Source organism: Mus caroli, unplaced genomic scaffold (assembly GCF_978045245.1).
Source record: "Mus caroli unplaced genomic scaffold, Mus_caroli_1 scaffold_11, whole genome shotgun sequence".
In the NCBI taxonomy this organism is placed as follows: domain Eukaryota; kingdom Metazoa; phylum Chordata; class Mammalia; order Rodentia; family Muridae; genus Mus; species Mus caroli.
This window is the reverse complement of record NW_028227266.1, coordinates 61897485-61919877: the sequence shown is the minus strand read 5'-3', so window position 1 is coordinate 61919877 and position 22393 is coordinate 61897485. Positions and strand designations below refer to the sequence as shown.

The following is a 22393-nucleotide window of genomic DNA, read 5'->3' as shown; positions in this document are numbered from 1 at the left end:
CATGTGTGCCACCACACTTTGCCTGGTACTGAGGATCAACCCCGGGGCCTGGATGTGTGCTCAGCAAACAGTCTGCCACCTGAGCCACATCCTCCCCCCTTGCAAGGTCTGGAATTTGCAGTAGTATTGAGAGGTGTTGGTTACCTTGCCACTGACAGTGTCATTTCTTTGCAGCTTGAAGAAGTCCTCAGCTGAACTGAGAAAGATACTGGCCAACGGCCAGGTAGGTATTGTTGCATACTAAACTCCAGAGTAGCACTGTCGCTGTCCAAAGTGTAGCCATAGTGTTGAATGATGAAGAGTCTGCACATTTCTTCTTGTCATAAATGAATGCCTAAGCTTAATTTGATTGGCAGAACAATCTGCAGCATGTTTTTCAACCTGAGATAATGGGTTCCACTCCCAGCAGATTGAGGCGCTGTGCACACAGCCACACTGCTGTCTCAGTGTAAAGAAGCCAATCAGCTCGGAACAAGTCGTCATCCCGTTGGCGGCTGACAGGGCCCTGGGTTTGGAAGTGACTGTTTCTTTCATTATCTCTGGGGACGAAGGAGAAAACTGTGACTTTCCAGCCTTAGCTTCTCTTTTGTCCAGAGACCAGCCTTGGCTTTTGTGGGGACTGAAGCCAGATCGGTCAGACCGTGACACATGTGTCCCTGGGCTTCAGGGAACCTTGGTTTGACTTGTTTGTTGGGCCATCTGAAACTGAATGACCCAACCCAGCCAGGGAAGGACAAAGAGGCCTGCGAGCCACTGATTTTTCACTAATTTTGATTCAAGTAAACGAACATTTCTGAAATAGTATAGTACTTTTAAACATTCACTGGTGAATGAAGCTACCTACAGGGGCTGCAATTCCTCAGTAGCAACATAAATGCGTTTTCATGTTTGTTACAGTGAAGCCCTTTGATAGCCTTCCAGGCAGCGCCTGTCCATTGCGATCAAGCCTGCCTATTAGGCTCTATTGACTGAGACATCTGTGTCACTGCAAATAAAAGACTCTTATTGATTTTCTTAACTGCTGTTCACTTCCGTCCCTGTTTCGAAGGCTGAGATCTTAATTATCTCAGATGCTTATTCAGTGCCTTCGCACGCTGACCTCTCCAAGCCTCGTTGGCATTTCATGAATCAAAGACTTGTAGTGCAGCATGTCAAGAGGACAAAGAGGGGTCCTCACGCGTGTCCTTTAATAGCACCTGTAACATTGCACCTAATAGACGTGCGCCCTAAAACAGAACTTCTGGAAGCATGGCACACAGTCTTTTGAAGAGTTACAAAAAATTGAGTTGATCTGGTTCTGACAGTCTGTCAGTCAGTGTGTGTGAGTTCTAGTTCTTAAATGTTCCACGTACAGTGGAAGAGAATCTGGCATGGTGTTGATTGTGTGTCTAATTCTGGTAGTCTCAAATTCTGCGATAGGTTGTGCTTGCTAGGGATCAAACCCAGCTCCTCCAACATTTTGAGCCGGTGCTATATTGTCAGCCTCCAAATGTTAGATAGCATTTGCCTTGAAGCACCAAAGGTGTGCGTAGACTGAGGTCTGGCTGGCTCCCCTGTGCCTGACTCACACTGGCAGCAATGTGCACCAAAGCTGGGACACCGAGCCAGGCCATGTACAGACACATGTTCAGCCTGCTTGCATTCTAGTTACTAATTACAGTTTATGGACAAGTCACTTGTGTTTCTCAGCCGTAAAATATATTTCAAAATAGACATAAATTAAGAAGTTTTAACTACATTATTCAACCTAGGCAGTGGAGAATAAGTAGCCTGTCATACAGTCTTCTTTCCTAAATGAAAAACACTTCATGTTGACTTGTGCGCACGCATGCACACAAGCACGCACGCACCACATCAGCATTCTGAAATGCCCTTCTGCTTTGATGACAAATAGAGCCCCACAAATATCAGAGTAGTGTCACTTACGAGGGTCTCTGCAGTGGAGATTGGCACAGCAATGGTTTTTGACACTTAACTATTGTTTATTGCTTTCTCTTGGGGATGTGCTAACCCCACAGTAAACAATGTGGCAGATTTTTTTTCTTTTTCTTTTTAAAGGTAAGCTTATCTTGTGTTTACTTTTGCTCAAAAATAAATCAGTAAGATAAATAAAGATGAGAGACAAGGAAGGGCATTGCTCCCTCTTAAGCTTTCAGACACCTGCTTGTCCTCGGCCTCCCTTGGTGCTGTGGAGCAGCTGAGCAAGGTGAGATTGCATTGCAGTGAGGCACCGAGGGTGGCGTGGGCATCAGTAAATCTCACGGATGAACACTGACACCGTTTGCTACAGAAGGTGTAAGTCACATTTAACGATACTTGAACACTTGGATGTAGTTTTATTTTAGTGGTTTAAGCTCTCAAGCATTAATAATGATTTGCCTTCCCACTAGCCTCCACTTAGATTTCATAAGGAATTCATATTAATCATTAACAGAAAGGGACATGATTCTTCAAGATAATCAAATATTGACAGGTTAGAAATAGCTTTCTGCCTGGGTTCATTGATATAGGTTATGTGATATAAATATTTATTTCTTTTCTGTCACTCAGAGTAAATGCCACCAATTGATTCAGCATTGATAGAGTGTCAACAGTTCATAAGAAACATTTGACTGGCTTGTGTTTTCCGATTAGTCTCTGCTCTATAAAGTGGGATTTACTAAATCTCCCCAATTGTCTGCTCATAGAGTGTGACGCCTTCTGAAACCATTATTGCTTCGATTTGTGAAGCAAAAGTCTCAGGCTAGGACTCAGTTCTGTCAGGCTTTTACATATAAGATAGGATTAATTGAGCATTTTTATTTTAATGATTTATAAGCAATGCATACTTATTCTCTTTAACACAGCCAGACAATAAACAAAGAACATATTCTTTGCTAGTCCATAATTAAATTCCATTTGGCTGTCTCCATTAATTTCATTAATATGTTAAATCAAGAACCACTTAAAAGTTTTCCTTTAGTCTTTGGTACAGAGATGTTCTTTTCTTGTTAACACTCTTTGGTGGGAGTTTCCAGTTCTCCAGCTTAATAAATAAATCAAAAGCTATTTGGGGCCTGTCTTTCTGAGACCTCTGACTCAGACTCATTGTAATATTTTTAGAGTATGTTTTCCCCACCCAGAGTCCAGCGTGGCGCTGTCTGTCTAATGTTGGGCCTGGGTTTCAAACTGCCTTGGGAAGAACCCGGAGGGTCAATTCAGAGAATTTTATAAAATAGCCAGTAGTCACTCCACAGACCTATGGCTTTTACCTCAGTGTCTCTAAAGTGGTTTCTCTTTTGGTTTTTTGGTTTTGTAGCGTGATTATAGTTCCTGCTGCTGGTAAGGCCAGGTTAGCACTCTGAGAAGTCATACTGGCCAGTCCCTTTCCTACCACACCTTCATTGCTTCTAGACCTTCAGATGCCTTTAGAAAACTCCGTAACCTGGGGAGGGTAGGAATCTGCTGTAAAAACTATCTTTAAAAACCCACTCAGCCCCAGCATGGTGCACTCTTCTCTATTGTGAAGCCTGAGGCAGAAATGAAGCTGCGACTGAGTCAGAACTGCAGAGTCCCTCTTTCTGTCCAGACATAGCCGGGCCTCAGTGCTGGCTGCTAGCCCTGCTGCTTTCTCACCCCTGCTTCTCTTAAGCAGAATGGAGGAGTCCCTGTCATTCCTGTTTGTGGCTATGCAGTGACTGTGACTCCTGGGCTCTTCTTCCCTCCTATCTGTTATTTTACTGCTGCTTTGCATTTTACAGTCAAAACCAAGAAAATCAATTATAATTAAAAACTAGCATCTTCATCGAGTTAATAAAAACCAGTCTCACATCTGTACAGTTTGAAAACCATGTGAGGTGTGCATGAAGAGTAATGCATGCATGTACATGCATGGCATTGTGTATACACATAGAAGTCAAAGATTGGCTGAACTGCCCCCCTCTATTGGTGATCACTTTATTTTTTGAGACAGGGTCTCTCCCTGAACCGAAGGTTTGCTGTTTTGGTTCGTTTGCTTGCTAGCAAACTCTGAAGATGATCTCCCTCTGCCTCCTGGCCCTGAGGGCACAGGTGTGCACCTCCGTGCCCCACTTTATGTGGGTGCTGAAGATATGAACACAAGTCCACATGCTTACATGGCAGGCGTTTTGCCAACCAGCCATCTCTCTAGTACTTGAGCTACACGTTTTGTTTTTAAATTTTCCTTCCTTAGAAATAAATGACATTTACTTTGAAAATTGCCTTTCGGTCAGTGGTTTGCCTGTCTGTGCACAATGACTGTTGGCAGTCAATGTCCCCACACTGCACCAGAGACACAGTGCTAATGTTGAACTAGAGTACTGATTGGCAAGTTATAAAGTGACTTGGGTTCAATGGTCCTAAAATGCTATAGAACTAAACTTCTATGATACTTGGTCCTAACTACCCTAGTCACATGAATCCCTCTGTAGGCTTAGGAATCCTGCCTCCATTTCTTGTTAAACAAAATTTCTGTGCTTCATTTTGAAAAGTTCATTTAATGCGCTTATCTAATTATAAATAACAAAAATGCTACTAGCTAGTTTTTTATAGTTTTATATTATGTATGAAATCTTCAAGCTGTTTTTCTTTAATTCAGTTCATGAGCTCGGCTTCAGTAGCCTTTGTTTTTTACATGATATGGTAGCCATGAGCCTGCAAGTCCCAGACTCAGGGGACTAAGGCCAGGGGAGTTTGGTGGTGGGGGGTGGGGAGTGGGGGAAGAAAAACAACAGCCAAAAAAACAAAACAAACAAACAAAAAAACAAAACAAAAACCCAAACCCACTTGACCTTTCATGACACTGTCTCCTAAAACAAGCAAATGAAGCTTGTGCTTTTAAAAACATTATATGCTATAATTGAAACCTCATAAGCAAACAGAAGAGGAATCTGATACAGATATATACATAGGTTTTATTATTATTATTATTATTAATCATTATTATTTGGTATTTTGAGACAGGGTTTCTCTGTATAGCCCTGGCTGTCCTGGAACTCTGTAGACCAGGCTGGCCTCGAACTCAGAAATCCACCTGCCTCTGCCTCCCGAGTGCGGGGATTAAAGGTGTGCATCACCATGCCCGGCGGTATTATTTGTTTATTGAGAAAGGGTCTTACTAGATAGCCTTGGATAGCCTCTAAGTCATTATGTAGACAAGGCTGGCCTCAGACTCACAGTGATCCCCCTGCCTTTTCCTCCCTACTCCTGGTACTAAAGGAGTGCCCACCATGCCTGGCAGTTTTATTTATCTGTCTTTGTGGGTATGGCTGCATGTCTGTATGTACACCATTTGCATGCAGTCCCTACAGAGATCAGAAAAGAGAACATCAGGTTCTTCTGGACCTGGAGGAACAGGTGATCACGGGCCTCCCAGTGTGGGTTGAGGATTAGAACCCATGTCCTTTGTAAGAGCAGCAAGTTTTCTTAACCAACGAGCCATCTCTCCAGCCATTGGTGTTTTATATTTAATATTATAAAAAGAAAAAAGAAAAAAAAAAGAAATACCATCAATTCATTTGCTGGGCAAAGACTCGTATACCTTGAAACAGCATACATCATTTCATATGGATGTTGTCTTTTAAAGAAACACTCTTAGACCCGTAATTCAGAACCACTTCTGTGTCTGTGATCTTGCGTAGTCTTCCTCAGTACCTGGGGGATTCCTTGGTTTCATCTTAAGCTTTAGCACTCACTCATATACACATGCAGCATCAGGCTTCGCCTCCCTTGACTTCCCACCCACCTCCCTCATGAGCCTCTAAGCCCCTCCCCTATAATATGACCCCATTTTCCTAATGAGGCTGACATGCATGATACTGGCCACTCCTCTTTTGTGAGTACTGCTGTGATTATAAATGGTCAGAGACACCCATACCTTGTCCTTTGTCTGTGGGGAGGACTTGATCACAACTGTTAGCCCAGAGCCTCTGTGTTATAGGCCTACTTCCCAACTGCCCTTTAATCTCAGTGCTGCAAATTCAGAATTTGTGGACTTGACCAAGTGAAATTCCTCTCTCCTAGAAATTTACTTCGAGCCACAGTGAGAATGTATCTTGTTAGGCAAGTTAATGGTGCAAATTAGTTTGTTGGAGGCATGTTTAGATTACCTAGAGGAATGCTCTCAGGGAATTGGCTTGGTAGCGGGCTGTACCTGCCAGTAGACACTGCTGTTTATGAACCCTTCATCAATCAGAGTGAAGCAAGCAGCAGTCCTGCTGGCGTAGCATCTCAGCTCACTTCCTGGGCTGCTGTTGCTAATGCTGTTGGAAAAGGTGCCATTTAAGTCCAGAGTAATGTGGCTTTCTTTCCTTCATGCCACATCTTTTCTACAGGGTAAAATATCATTTTATTATATTAGTAGTTTAAAGGTCATGGAGAACAAAGTTTTCCTCAAATAGTGAAGCAGTTGGCAATTGTTCTGACTTGTCTGCCAACATTTTTCCACTGACCTTAAATATTGCAATTAGCTGATTGTAAATTGCATCAATCAGGTAGTACAACAATTAAATCTGGTGCTGAATTGACCCTTACACAGGAGTCTGTCGATACTCTTTTAGGAACTGGCAAAATGGCTTGGCAAGGAAGCTGTCGCTTTTGCTTGCACCACACACTTAATTATCACAGTCCTCTGAAGCTTCAACTGCAGAAATGCATAGAAGAAAACTATCTCCCTTGATAAATGTAGCTCTTGCTTTATTCAGTTGGTGGGAGTTTAGAACAGAGCAGATATTTAAAGCTTTACCATAATAATGGTCCAAAAGCAAACTATTATTTTCCAAGTGATATTGAATTAAGGACTCCATCCATTTTCTGCCCAATGCAAGGTAGTGCAATTCCCTAGAAATTGATTTTTTTCAGGGCTTCCTTTCCCCGAGCCTTAGATATGTGGAAAAGAATACCTTTATTAAATCTACTTGGTGAATAAAGTTGGCAGTTAATTTTTATGCAACTGTACCAGTGCCTAAAGAATTACTGAATATATCAAATGGAGTCAGATTAGCCTTAAAATCATTTGATAAATGATTATTTAGGGGGTACCTTAAAGACTTGAAAACATTACTTTGTGGGTGCTTACACAACTTACCTGCCAGATACAATTACCAAGAAGAGTGGTGTTCTTGGTGTAAGTTTTGTAGAATTAGGAAACATGACGTCTTGTACATTAAGTTACAGGAGTAGCATTAGTTGATATTAAACACATGCTCACCGTGTTCTCTGTAGGCCTGTGATTTGCCATTTACCAGCATAATATGACTTCTATTCAGCTTTTGCTATGCACTAATTTATCCTTTGCAAAGAAAAGCTCTTTGTACTCTAAAAACATGATAAACATTATTTAGTTAGTTTGTTCAATGTTAATTATAGGATCACCAGAGGAGTTTTTGGGGACTGGCTTATTTACACTGCATGCATAGATTACTTTGTGTGTATGTGTGTGTGTGTGTCTGTGTCACACAGACATGTCCCGAGCTTGACTTTGGTCCTGGGCCCTGTGTGTGTTGCCGCTTGGCATTAGTTAGTTCTGCTGGAGACCGCTCTCCTATCAGTATCTCTGACCTGACCCTTCTGAGCTATGTTATATCATTCCATTTTGACACCTTTTATCAAACTTTAATGAAATGACCCAGGCAAACAAATTGTCATTAAACTTTCCATCACTTTGTCCCTTGGTATCGTCTTTTATAAATTGGACAGCAAATGTTGTATTGATCCTCTCGTTCTTGCAGCTGAACTTGGAATGACCCAGCCTGCTTGTTGTTTATGGCCTAGAGTTGCTTTCCTTGACATTTCCATCCGCAGCATGACACCCTTTTTGTTTTTCTTTCTTTCCTGTGGAGATGAATGAACAAGACATACGGTATCGAGACACCCTTGGCCATGGCAACGGAGGCACAGTCTACAAGTGAGTAGTCATTCTGTCTAAACTTGCTGTTTACTTCGCCAAGTACTGGGGACCCAGGGCCCTCATAGCAGAGGTTTACATAGCACCACCACTTAGGCTTTATTTCCACATTTGACACTGGAATTCTGCAAGACAGCTTCAATTTTCTCGGGAATTGCCTGAAAATGCATTTATATTGCCTTTTTAATATTTCTGAGTCTGCATCTCTCCTGGGTGGGTGGTGGCTAGTCCACCATTAGCAGGTGTGCCTGAAGTTTAGCGTGTGCTCGCCTTTGCTCTTTAACCATCACTGATTATTAGTTTTGGAAGCTTGTTCTCACCTTGTACTGGTCCCTCGCCTGCTCACAGTTATGCCCAGTGGATGCCAAACTTTATAAGTGCCATTGCTGTGCCCTGTGCTGACACTGTTATTAAAATGCTTCTTCCTGTTGTGCTTCCTGCCCTCTCGTGTCCCCCCACCCCCACCGAGAGAGTCCCTACACACACTGATGAATATGTTAAGTGAGAAAGCTCTCCCAAATTCCAGTTGCAGCGATCTTACCCTAAAGGACTGTTCATTTTCATATTAAAAAATGCTAAGCATAAAAAACAGCTCTCTCTCGACAGGGAAGTCCCTCTCACGGCAGTGCAAAGTTTAAACTACATAATGTAATATGTGGCACTTAATAGTCTGCAGTGGTGTATGAAAAATATTCCACTAGGAATTAACAAATCCATCCTCTGTAAGAAAGCCCTCAGGGTAACAGAGCTTTCTTCCACACACGCCAGCCCCACACTGCACTGGGCTGTGCTTTGACTGTAGCTACTGTAATATTAAAAATAATTGGGGTTATAAAAGAATTAATTTGTATTCTGATTGGATCCTCGTGAGCCCAGCACATCCTTGTGTACTGATGCTGCCTTGGCATGGAACTGGACATGGAATGAAGAAGTCCTTCAAGTCGTATGATCTAGTTATCTCCTCAGCCTCAGTCCCCAGGTGCAGCCAGGCTGCGAGTCCTCCCCCAGAACATAGGTCTTTAAGAACTTAAGCGGGGCTCCATATCATGTGCACACCCTCAATCCCAACACTCAGGAGCCAGAGGCATGTGGGGTTTTGTGAGTTCCAGGCCAGCCTGGTCTATATAACAAGTTCCTGGAAAGCCAGAGATGCAGTGAAACCCTGTCTCACCATCAACAAAAACATAACAAACAAACTAACAAAACACTCTTTAGTTATGTTGGTCAGTCCTCAGGATGCTGGGGCAAGTGGATTGTCTGAGGTCAGCGTGAACTTAATGATGTGTTAATGGCCAGCATATGCAACAGTGTGTGGCCATGACTCAAAAAAATTTTAAAAAATAAAACAAAAGCAGAAGAAAAGAATGTATGCTCATCTTTTAGATTATTTTTCCTATAGACAGTTTAATAAGATGAATTGTTGGTCTGAAATTAAGTCCTGCCACAATTAGAATCAGAGACAAATTTGCTTTGGGGCTAGAATTGAACCAGGTCCGAGGGTTCCTGGAAGCTGTACCTTCAGTACAGATGTTAAGAATTTAATCATCTAAAAAAAATTAATCATTTGTATAATTGTAATAGGAAAATAAAAAAGAAGGGACTGTACAGGGATGTGTGAGTAACCTGCCCACTTCCCCAAAGGACACTTACAATATGAGATTACGCTACTGTTGTTTCAACAATATTTTTAATCATGATGAAATATAAAATGTATTATCATAACCATTTTCTATAATTTTTTTAAGACAGGACTTTACTGTGTAGCCCTGGCTGACCTGTATCTTGTTACTCAGACCAGGCCAGCCTGGAACTCACAGAGACCCACCTGCCTCAGCCTCTGAGTGCTGCGATTAAGAGCATGCACCACATGCCTGGCTTTGTAAGCATTTTAATGTGTGGTATAGTGGCTTTTAGTGCACTTCTATTCAGCGGGTGCCGTCAGCCCCTCTGCCGTCTGTAGAACTTTCCTACTCAATACCCTGTCTACCCTCTTATGCTACAAAACTGGGCTAGCAATCCTCTTACTGGGACAGGCATGTCCAAGGGACATTTCAAATGCCACAGACCCTTTTAGCTGCTTGCCACTGTCAGCTTCTCCTAAGGGTTCACTTAGCCACCATCGTCTGCACTTACCATGACTGTCACTGAGACTGTCACTGTTACTGTTTGGACAGCATTTGCTTCTGGAAAGTGAGGGTAGACTACTTTAATTAGTAGATTTCTCATAAGAAACTTCAGGGATCCTATTGCCTACACAGTTCTCTTATGTGTATTTTTTGCTTTGAAACTGGATCTGACCACATTGGCCATGGTCCTAAATTCCCTGGTCCAAGCAAGCCTTTTGTCTTACCTTCCTGACTGTACATGTGTATCACTGCAGTTGGTTCATATCTAGTTCTTAAGGAGAGTGTGACATGGTCCATGGTTGTGCCTCACTTCTGGGTTTTAGTGTGCAATGTCCTTGTAACCCTGGCTTTCAGTCCTCCACGGAGCAGAGCTACAGTCATCAAGAGCTAAGAGTCCACTTTACTGAAGTCTTTAAGGAACACTGTGCAATGTGTTGTGGTTGGGTTTCTCTTGCACCAAGTTTACTTTAATAGTGTTTACTATAAAAATTGTGAGGTTTTTTTTTTTTTTCCAGAAAAAAAAAAAAAGATTATGTTAGGGGCTATGCTACATAAACTAGATGAAGAAAATATTGGAAAATCCACTCATTGGTAACAAAACTGCCTAATGGGTCTATTTAATTTTTTTCCATTGGAAGTATAATAAAGCTACTAAGTGCGTATCAGAAGCCCAGTGTTTCAGTCTTTTCGCTTCGCTTGCTAGGACATTGTAAATCTCAAGCGATGTGGTGCCTCACGGAGCTGCAGTGTATCTCATTTAATAGTTGGCACATTTTCATCTTTTCAGTCTGGATACTTTGCTCAACTGGCAGTATGTAAACTGGCTGACATCTGGACCTGGTGGTAGTGTGGATTCCATGCCCTGTCCTGTCTGAGCCATTCTCTGTGTTTTCCTAAGCAGGTGGTTTTAGTTGGTATTTTTTTTGTATTACTAATTTGAATCATAAAAGAAATTGAGATTTGAAGTATAGCCTAAGTGTAGCAAGAAGACAAGTTTGGGAAAAGAATATGGGTTCGTTTTCATTACTCCCTTACCCCAAGGCCCGTCTCTGAGAAACAGTGTTTTTACAGAAAAGACAGACTTTATTTCCTGATTCATAATGTACTTCAAAAATTCTGTGGATATAGCAGGCAGTATGTGTTGTAGTTAAGTATGCCCCATGTGAATCGACAATCTGTATATAGTTTCCTACCTCAGCCTTTCCCTTTGTAGAGTGGGGAAAATAATAGTACCTATCTTTTCAGATTGCTGCACATTTAAATGAGATGATGCACAGAATGCCGAGCCCTTGGCTTGCGCCTTCCATGGTGGCTGCTGGTAATGATAGTCCTGACAGTGGACACTACTTAAACCCTCATTCTCTGCCCTTGTGTGGCCATGGGGAAACAGCTATAAACGCAATCTCAGAATCATCTTTGGACTCAGTTAGCTTAGAGAGCTCTTCACTGTGCTGCATGTTATATTTTTTCTAATTATCCTACAAATAAGACATTATTATATCATATTATGACACTGTGCTTTTCTGAACGCTTCACAGTATTTGCCTGTGTATCACAGTTTGTTTTCAGGTCGTCCCAGAGTGGCTTATATAGTGTGCACCTGTTGTGCCAGTGGAAGTGAGCGAGCTTCCATTTGTTTAGTCATTCATTGGCCAAGCCAGAGCTCCAGGCAGCGGATCCTTGTCTTTCTTTTTTCCCTTCTGTGCTTTTCCCTAGGCAGCGCTGTTTCTCAAGGTCACACCGTGTCTCTTGTGTTCCTCTGTGTCCTAAACATCCTAGGAGCAGCGTTATGAACTGAGTGGCTAAAGTAAGAATGAGGGCAGGAGCAGCGGGGGCTCTCAATCAAGTTCTGTAATTGCCCCCTTCCCTGCCTCTCCAGCTTCAGAGGTTGCCTAATACATTCAGAACATTTGCCTAGAAGGGGGTTCCCAGACCAAGGATGTCTATGCAATGAGTAGTTCTCTTGTAGATGGTAAGACTTTGATGACATAGCATCTCCTGACCTAGCCAACTGGTCCCTGTCTGATAGTGGGTGCCGTTGAAACCTGAGTGGTTAGCAGGCACAGTGGCTCTGGACACACCCTCTGCTCCCAGGGCCACTCAGGGCCTGCTTTGGATGGAGCTGCTGGAGCTCAGGCTTCAGAAGTGCAGGATGCACAGCCTTGGGGTCACACTGGGCTGCCTGTTAGCTAACAGTTGCCCAAGTCACCAGAGGCTCATCATTTCTGGGTTTTTGTTTGTCTGTTTTCTAATGCAAGATCTTTAGGCTAAGTCTTAGATTGATCATGAGTTCCAGTCTTTAGGTATTAGACATCAGTAGTGAATTTTCTATTCCAGCTCCTTCCTGGGGTCCAGCGTATGGGTAAACTTTCTAGTGATACAATAGGTAGCATATATTCCACCCAGATGGTGTGTAAAGGGTTGAATATTTATCCTTGTTTAAGATTTTTATTTAGAGAAAATAAGGAGAAGAGTAATTCTCAAAGGGTTGCTTTCTGCTGTTTCATTTATTTTAAGTGGTGTTCATGAAGCCCGGGGCTGGGAACAGTCCTTGAGGGAGGAACAAAGATCATATGAGTTTCAAGGTCTTCTTTTGCCCCTGTGATATGACTATAAAGCCAACTAAAATAAATATGCACTTAGAAGCTGGTATTCTAATAGATCATTATAGTAATGTGGTTTATTTATTGAAAAACAGAATCTCTGATGGGCAGTTGCATAAAATATATGTTACCTAATTTAAAAGATGTTCCAGTCAGAATGGCTAAGATAAAAAATTCAGGTGACAGCAGATGCTGGCGAGGATGTGGAGATAGAGGAACACTCCTCCATTGTTGGTGGGATTGCAAGCTTGTACAACCACTCTGGAAATCAATCTGGCGGTTCCTTAGAAAATTGGACATAGTACTACCGGAGGATCCAGCAATACCTCTTCTAGGCATATATCCAGAAGATGTCCCAACCGGTAAGAAGGACACATGCTCCACTATGTTCATAGCAGCCCTATTTATAATAGCCAGAAGCTGGAAAGAACCCAGATGTCCCTCAACAGAGGAATGGATACAGAAATTATGGTACATTTACACAATGGAGTACTACTCAGCTATTAAAAAGAATGAATTTATGAAATTCCTAGCCAAATGGATGGACCTCGAGGGCATCATCTTGAGTGAAGTAACACAATCACAAAAGAACTCACACAATATGTATTCACTGATAAGTGGATATTAGCCCAAAACTTAGGATACCCAAGATATAAGATACAATTTGCTAAACGCATGAAACTCAAGAAGAATGAAGACCGAAGTGTGGACACTGTGCCCCTTCTTAGAATTGGGAACAAAACACCCACGGAAGGAGTTACAGAGACAAAGTTCGTAGCTGTGATGAAAGGATGGACCATTTAGAGACTGCCGTATCCAGGGATCCATCCCATAAGCAGCTTCTAAACGCTGACACCATTGCATACACTAGCAAGATTTTGCTGAAAGGACTCAAATATAGCTGTCTCTTGTGAGACGATGCCGGGGCCTAGCAAACACAGGAGTGGATGTTCACAGTCAGCTATTGGATGTATCACAGGGCTCCCAATGGAGAAGCTAGAGAAAGTACCCAAGGAGCTAAAGGTATCTGCAACCCTATTGTTGGAACAACATGATGTACTAACCAGAACCCTGGAGCTCTTGTCTCTAGCTGCATATGTATCGAAAGATGGCCTAGTTGGCCATCACTGGAAAGAGAGGCCCACTGGACTTGCAAACTTTATATGCCCCAATATAGGGGAATGCCAGGGCCAAAAGAATGGGAATGGGGGGTAGGGAAGTGGGGGGCGCTATGGGGGACTTTTGGGATAGCATTGGAAATGTAACTGAGGAAAATATGTAATAAAAATTAAAAAAATTAAAAAAAAATTACCATAAAAAAAAAAGATGTTTAGTAGGCAAAATACTTCAAAACCAGAGAATTCCTGAAGACATAGCAGAGCTGGCCTTGATGGTGAGAGAGCAGTCAGTGCTGAGGGCACTGTCCTGATGGGCAGCAGGCATAGACACGGGTGCTCTGTGGTGACATTGCAGTCATCTAGAGTGATGGTTCTCAACCCGTGGGTCGCACCCCTTCTGGAGGCCGAATGACCCTTTCACAGAGTCAGTATAATTTCATATATCAGATATCCCACATACCAGATATCATGATTCCTAAATTCCTAACAGTAGCAAAATTACAGATAGGAAGTAGCGACAAATATAATTTTGTGGTTGGGTATCACCACAACATGAGGAACTGTGTTAAGGGTCACAGTGTTAGGAAGCTTGAGAACCAGTGCTGTAGAGTATAAGTTGGAGGTATCTTTCCCAGTATATGCACAGTCTGTTATGTCTATATAACGCTAAAATTGCCTGAATGCATCCATTGTTGAGTGAGGCATTGAGGTTCACTCTGGGCGAATTGACTATTACTGAAATTATTTATTTAGAACCGTGTAACACCCCAGAAGCTTTGACTTCCTCTCTCGCCAGCCAGCCTGCACATGTCAGACGAAAGCAGTGACCCTGCTCCTTCATATTCCCCCCAACCTGTATCTCGTATATTAAAAGTAGTTTTTAAATGGTCTTGATATTGACCTGAGAGGCAGGGGGCTTGTTTGATTTATCTTGACCTTAAATTTCCAATGAAATGAAGAGCGTTTTCTTTGCAGCCAAGATCATATTTTAAACAAGCAACAAGACATCCTCCTAATGTAAAATTAAATACTTACATATGGCTGGGTTGCGTTATGGTATCACTTGGCAAGCAGGGATATTAATGTTTTCAGAAAATCAATGAGTATTTGTCAAATAAAATTAATTATGTATGTGTCCCCTCTTCCCTGGCAGCCCTTACGATTCTGGGTTTGTTTCCTGCAGTCATGTGCACTGTGCTGCTGAGATGCCGAAGATCAGCCCTGTGCCCGGGCTTCCCACTCTATGCCTTCCCACCGTGGCCCCAGCCCTCCCTCTGTACATGCGCCCATATCCATTATGGCAATGATGGATTATTGGCATCTCACCAACATGACAGGGTGTCACAGGTCGCTGAGCAGAGACTTTCAGACTGTGTTTCCACTCGAATTAACTATTATTGAAATAGTTTATTGAGATTGAAGTATTGATCTTTTCCCCCCTCTAAATGTAGCTTAAGGGAAGGAAGAGGAGGCAGTGGTGTTTTTGAAAGACACTAAATTTCATTTTTAAAAATCTCATTTATTTAGCCTTTTCTTTTTCCTGTTTTATAGCCCCTATAGTTTTATTGCTTGGAAAAGGGTATCTTGGCTTTATTTTTATGACAGTATAATTATACTTCAGAAATGCACTTGATTACTATGGGTAACAAAATTGTTCTACTATATTGGTTTGGCCAATATTGCTATACAAACAACTTTTCAGTCAATTGAGCCTGGTAAAAATCAATACATTATGGTAATATTTCAAGTAAGAAGTTGCTGAATCTAAATGTTTTAACACATTCTCTTTCAGGGAAAAATAATTCTGAGATAGCAAGACTTTTTGTAATATTTTATGTTAATGAAATGCTTTCTTTATGGAGAAATTTAAGTCCCCAGTGAGGGTGCTTATGCGCAGGTGCAAGCTTTACGTTAGCAGCGTCCATTAGCAGACTTGGGAGGGATGCTGCTCCATAGGCTGCATCAGGTGACATCTGACTGTGAATCCATCCTGTAGCTTACCCTCTTGGCATTCTTGAGGGCATTTTTTTCTGCCATTAACTTGACAGAGATTTGAGTTCAAAGGACAAATGTGGGCAGGTAATACGAGCCTGGCAGTGTGCCTCTGTAGACTTTCATTTGTTGACCTGCAAGTTCTTAGCATGCATGGTGTCAAGTGCCCCATGTCCTAAGAGCCACGAGTCCTGTCCACAGGTGACACAGGATCTCAGGCTAGAATGTGTACTCTATGTGTGGGCCTCCAGCTGTGGGGTCATGAGAGACAGACCAGGAATAGCCTCATGAAGGATCTGAAACTTGGTAGAGTTGGCTTTTACTCAGTGTAGAGAAAGTAAATGGGTCCATAGAAGTGACTGTTGCTGCACCTGGACAGTTTGCTGTGTTCTGGGCTAATCGCTTGTCTTCAGTATCTCTCTGAGTTCTATTCTCTCCCTGATGCTCTGCCATCGTGTGGTCCTTTCTACAAGCTATTCATGTCTGGGTCATCTTGTAGCAGTCCTCCTCACAGTGCTTGGCATGGTGCCTTGTCTATGCGAATCACCAAGAGCTTTTAGAGTCACCCTGCAGAAGCAGGGCCTTCACACAGTGGTAATACAAGGTGGTGACCATGGTCAGGTGCTCTAGAACCACCTACTGTAAGTAGAGAGACAGGGCCATTGCCTGGAACTGCTGAGAAAAAGAACTACCCCTCAGACCTGAATATAAGCTGACTGCATAGATCCCTCCTGAGTCTGAGAGAGCTAATAAAGGGCCTTTAAATGCAGTACTAGCAACCATAAATATCTTATGCCAGATCCATTGGGTTTTGCTGTTAAATTTTATCCTGGATTATGTATTCATTTATTCAGTGAACTAGTAGTTACTGAGTGTCACTGCATGCTAAGACTGTTGTAAACACATGCAGTCAACTAGCAGACAGGACAGTCTAGGATCCCAAAGGGTCCTTAAAGAAGTAGATGCCAAAGTAAGATGATACTTAATCTTGCAGTTGTTATGAAGTATGGAGAAGGGGTGCCAGAGAAAGATTTAACTGAGGAAATGTTATTTGAGCTGAGACCTGCAGATAGTCATGAGAAAATCAAGGCGAAGAATCTTCCAGAAAGAAGGGACCATTCAAACCAAAGCCCTGCAATGGGCACAGAGATATCACACCTAGGCCAGTGTGGTTGGAACAGAGAACTCTCTGGGAGAGTGGACAGATGGACAGGAACTGGTCACAGCAGGTCTGTAGACCTGGTGAAGAGGCCGTCATGGTTCCCTGCTATTTTACAAGTGAGGAAGAGCAGGGAGGGGTAAAGTGGCATGTCCGAGGCTAAGAGCACAACTCAAGGTGGCTCACCCTGGGCCTGTGCCTGGGGTGCTGCTTCCCGAGCCAGTTCCACTCTATGCCATTTATTCTCTGAATTTTAAATTATTAATGCAAATGCTTTATTAATGTAAAATAGAAACTAATGTATGTCAGTGGTGAACTCTATCCAGTGGTTAATTTTAGAAGCTCTTTAGTTTCTTGGCCCACAGTTACGACAGCATGACTAGCTGCTGGTCTACCCTTTGGGTCTCTTTATTTATCCAAAGGCATAGAATTTAGTATTGAATCCCTAGATTAATTATTTGGTTGTACAAATGGAGGTGGCACATTTCTTGACTCCTAAGACATACTAAAATTTTAAGTCTATTTTGCAGTAGTTGACATGTTAGAAAATTATAGTCTCTTTGTTGGCATATCGCACAAGTAAATATTTGTAAACTACAGCGTCTAGGGCCTTTACTTAAATTGCTTTTTTGGAAAATAATTCACTGGAAAGTCCCAAAGGCATTTACTGTGTATAACTTTGGGCCACCTTTTCCCTTTCTTGTGTTTGGCTATTTTAATGTAAGAGACCATGTTCCTGTTACATTTCTGCTTTTCTGGCTCTGTTATACATCTTAACATGGGATTGGAGGAATAGTTACTAAAGTAGGCAGGTAGCAGTAGGGCCTGAGTTATAAATATTAAGCTTAAAGTGATTTTGTTTGTTTGTTTGTTTTAGTATTAATTTGCTTTTTCGGTGCAACTTAGTATAATATCCCCCTGACCATAAAATGTCCATGGCTTGCATGACAGCCAAGTATTTGGTGTTCCACTCGGAGCAGAGTGCATGGTTTTGTTTTGTGAATTCACATAATAAAATCAAAACAGTGTTCTGACAAAATTAGAACTTGCTTCTGGGCACAATCAATATAGAACTTTAACCAGCTTTTGTATTTAGAAAACACAAACATGTTCACCCTCAAATACCCTGGCTCTGTTCTAGCCCGTGGCCACAGAGAGGGGTAGGGTGCTCAGTGAGAAAACGGGAAGGCTTGATTAAACCATAATTAAGTTTTGAAACGGTTAGCTAAGAACTCTGAATAAGATATAGTTTTAGATTGTTTCAACAACAAAAAGTGTAGCAAATGAAACTTTACAGTGTGGTTGCAAATGAAGCACAATCTCAGAGTGACTAACTACCGCAGCGTGTGCACCGAGCTCAGTTTGTATACACTACTTAGTTCTTCTCTCTTAACTTTTTAAAAAAGATAATTCTTAGTGAACGTTTGCGGAGCAAGGCGTCTGGGGTAACTGACTGAAAGGGCCAATCAGAAGTGTCTCTACAACTCACGAAGCACAAGCAAAACAGTCCAAGGGCCTCCTACCAGCCTCTGTGCCCCCAGGGCCCAGAGTTAGTTACAGGACTTTATTGTACTTCACCAGGATGTTGGAAGTGGCTGAGCACAGTAAGGCTCCATCCTCATTTGATTGCAGACAAGCTGCAACCCTGAGGATGCAGAGCAACTCACCTCTCAAACCCAGGCCTTGTTATTATTTCTTAGTCTCTTCCAAGTGCCTTTCCATTTAGGAGCCTCAAATAAGCAGAGTAGGCTTATTTGAAGGGTTTGTGCCAGCCTTTTCACAGGGCAAGCACTTGCTATTTTTTTTTTTTTTGGCATGGGCTCATGTTTCATACTGATGGCCCATGCCAAGTAGACACTGTCTCCCATCCTGCCTCCTTTCTGGAAAACTGAGCTCTTTGAAGGAGCAGATGGAGCCAGTGTCAGACCTGTTGATGTTGACCTCTGACCCCTAGTCATTTTATATGGCTCCTTGATAATTGTATCTATAGTGGGTTTTTGTGGTTGTGACTTGGTGAGTATTTAATCTTTCTCTGGAATGATGTTAGTGTTTTGGGTTTTCTGATCTTTATGAGGCAGTTTGTCCATCCCCACCACATCACCCTTTCCCTCCTTCCACATATCTGGCTTTGAAAATGTGTGTGGCCAAGTTATGCTGTGCTGTCTTAAATGGATTAGAGACTATGATCTTCCCTTGACTGATCTCTGAGGACTCTGTAGAGCAAAATGTTACCTAGTTCTTCAAAGAGAACATTCTTACACAATTTATATGTTGTTAGAAGTCACTAAATATACAATAAAAAGTATGCCATGTTCTCGAAGGACGGCAACACTGAGCCAGTGCTGGGGGGCGGGGGAGCACCCTCATCCCTTCTTGCTTGTTTGAAGGTAGTGTAGGTCTGGTGGTAGTTTGTGTTCCTTTTTATATTAAAGTAACAAGTCTCTCCTGGTTTATTTTGACCTGGTCATGATGTGTCCATTCCACAAAGTCTGTTATGCACAAAAGTGCACAAAATGAAGATAAAGTGCCTCTCTCCAGCCTGACAAAAGCCATTCCTTTGCAGAGTGGTAGCTGCAGTGGAAGTAAATAAATGAATGGACAGCAATCACAGCCTAGTTGATGGAACTGTTCAATTAAAGCACAGGCATTTACATGGTGTAATTTCCCTAAATTGCCAATGAGCCCCTTTAGACACAACCAGTGTTCAAATTGATTTCAGCATTGATTTTGGCTGAAGCTGATAAATTTCTGCTTGTTAGTTAAAGTAATTTTGCAGAAGACTTTGTACTGCGGTATTGAAGTGTTCATTTAGCTGATGGTTAAAAGAGGAGTTATTTACAGAGGCCTGTACTGTTGTTCTGAGATGGGACAATTCCCCAATCATCTTTTACTTTTAATTTTTTAGGCTTCAGTATACCAATCAATAGGTGATTGAAACTGATTAAAACTTATCCAACCAGCTGCCTATGGCAGTTTAATTAGAAGCCGGTTGATTCTTAAATTAAACGTCTTGTTTTCATCGCATTGCCATCTTCCAGAAGAGTGAGGGCTAACCGTGCTGAAAACCTAAAACTGGGCTTCATTAAGATAGCTCATGAGTGTGAAGCTGCCCGAGAATAGCTCCTCGGGCAGTCCAAAGCATACGCGGGCTTTCGGAGAGCAGGAGGGATGGTTTTGGTTTTAGGTAAGATGTAGTCCGTAGTGTGGTACAGACAAAGGGCCATCTGTTTGTGTCATGTCACCGCACAACAGTGGATGCTGGGGCTCAGGTTTAATACACAGTAGGATTGAAGGGGCCATCAGAATAGTCAGTGAGTCTCTGGCTCTGACACCTCAGGTGGAGTATTTGCTATGCAGTTTTGAGGTCTCAAGTAAAATAACTGTCGCAGGGTAGTAAATAAGGATCTTCACATACGCCCATGTTGACTTGCCGCAATTGTGAGCAGGGTTGCAGGACAGATTTTTAGCCATCCGCCACTTCCCTCACTTCCCCACACTCATTTTATCTAGTATAAGGCAGTTCTTGGGTTGTAATGAAAGCGGGTTGATATTTCTGTCATAAGGGACATATTGCATCTGGCACTACAGGGAAGGGAATAAATGGCTCACTTTTCAGAGGTGCATTTACTCTTTGACCCACTGGGGTACTATTTAGTGTTCTAGAAGAGGTAATTTAGTAAATTGCACCCCAGTGGCCTGGAAAAGTTAATGCAGCCCTGAAAAGTGAGCCATTCGATCGATTTCTCCTATTGCTTTTTAAAAATCAGCACCAACCATATCCAGGGTGCCCCGGACGACTGTTGGAAAAGGGCTCTAGAAGCAGCCAGTTCACACTCATGTAGAGCTTGGTCTGGCTTCAGAGGGCCCAGATCCACTTCCTACTCTGGTGTTTATCAAACAGAAATGTGAAGCTTCCATTCTTGACTCCTTGACTCCTAGACTGACTGACGAAGACACCTCCCTGACAGATTTTCATACAATAGCAAATAGCCTCTCTGCTTAAAATTATTTCCTAACCAGGTTTCTCTCTTGTGCTCCCCACTCCCAGCTCCTAGTGCCAGCAGACCTGGCTGCTCTCAGCCTTGGTCAGGGAAGCTTAGTTTCCAAGTAGACAGCAGATAATGGAGAGATGCATGACTGACCAGAGCCCTAAGAATGAGAGACTGGCCGAGTGCTCAGCCCAGACTTGGACTCCTATCTCTCAGAACATGGGAGGAGGGCCATGAAGTGCTGGCTTCTGGGCCTGGCATGGCCATTGTGATCGTCACTCACAGCAGCTGTGGTCACTAGCACCTGATCAAACCAGCAAAACCTCTGGCATGAATGGGGCAGGGTAGGCGGTCTCCAGGCATACTGAGGGGCTACTGGTAGGAGCGTGCTGCTCGTTCTTTCTGGAGGATGTATTCACCAGTAGGCTTTAGTGGTCGGCACTGCACCCAGGCACATAAAGGCAGCAAAGTTAACCGGACTTTGTGGGTTATTTAAAACAAAGGACATGAAGATTAAAGGTGAGAAACGGGAGTACATATGGTCATACTCATATACATGTATGAAATTCTCAAAACAAGGAAAACTTGAAAAATTCTTAACACATGTGTTATAAACCATACACAACTGATGGTTTGGACTCTGTAAGGAACTTTGAGTCGCTCCTAACCCATACTCAAGGCATGTCCAGGAGAGAGGTCCCGAGGTGGTTAACCCTCAGTTTTCCTGTTTCTCCCACTTGTATTGCTCAGCCACTCAACCTCCTTCTGGGCGTGATGTTTCTCGCCTCCCTGCTTTGTTCATTGCCTTCTCTCAGAACCTTTGATCGAGAGTTCACTGTGACGGGAGCTTCCGCTATCTCAAAGGTATTTAGGCCATATATTAAAAGACATTACTCTAGTTAATGTGGAAAGTGTTAAAGGCTGGAAGGAGGCTGCTTCAACTTACAGAAGAAATATGGACGCCTAACCACATTAACTTCACAGGAGGTATGGGAGGGAGAGGGGCATCTCACCCAACTAAACAGAGAGGAGCCAACATGAAGCTGTTTTCCCCTTTCTATGGCTGGGTCTTTTTAACCCAGCCAAGTTGCTCGTGTCTTAGATTGGGTTGATTTATGAGGCCGATATTTGGTTTGGTACATAAGCAGTTGCAGGGTGTTGCTTACCTCCTTGGACAGTCGGCAGTCAGGCTTCTGTAGTGGACTTCTAGGCAGAAGGAAGGTCTGCCTAGCCCATGATTTGAAGCTTCTCTACAGCTGCCTTTGACTTTGGATTTTGTGTTGTAACACCAGCACTTGGCTAATGTGTTTATCTATGATGGAAGGCAACGACTGTCAGCGTGCATTTCCCTGACAGTTGGATTCTTTTTCTCTCCCTGTGAATGGCTGTGGCTATTTCAGTGTGTGACAGAACTCCTCAAACTTCTCCAGCTGACTGCTACTCCCATCTTCCAAAGACAAGATCCAAGCATTAAGACAACGTTCTCATTGGCTGGTCTCACAA

At 42.6% G+C, this 22393-nt stretch overlaps 1 protein-coding gene across 2 annotated transcripts in view; it reads left to right on the top strand.

Annotated features, from left to right (window-relative positions):
• The window catches only part of Map2k5 (mitogen-activated protein kinase kinase 5), a 214873-nt gene that overhangs the window by 47703 nt on the left and 144777 nt on the right, over window positions 1-22393 (top strand). For both annotated transcript variants that reach the window (XM_021172645.1, XM_029481666.2), the window contains 2 exons: window positions 175-223; window positions 7839-7903. In XM_021172645.1, the coding sequence (XP_021028304.1) occupies window positions 175-223; window positions 7839-7903 (114 nt within the window). The remainder of the gene's footprint in view (window positions 1-174; window positions 224-7838; window positions 7904-22393) is intronic.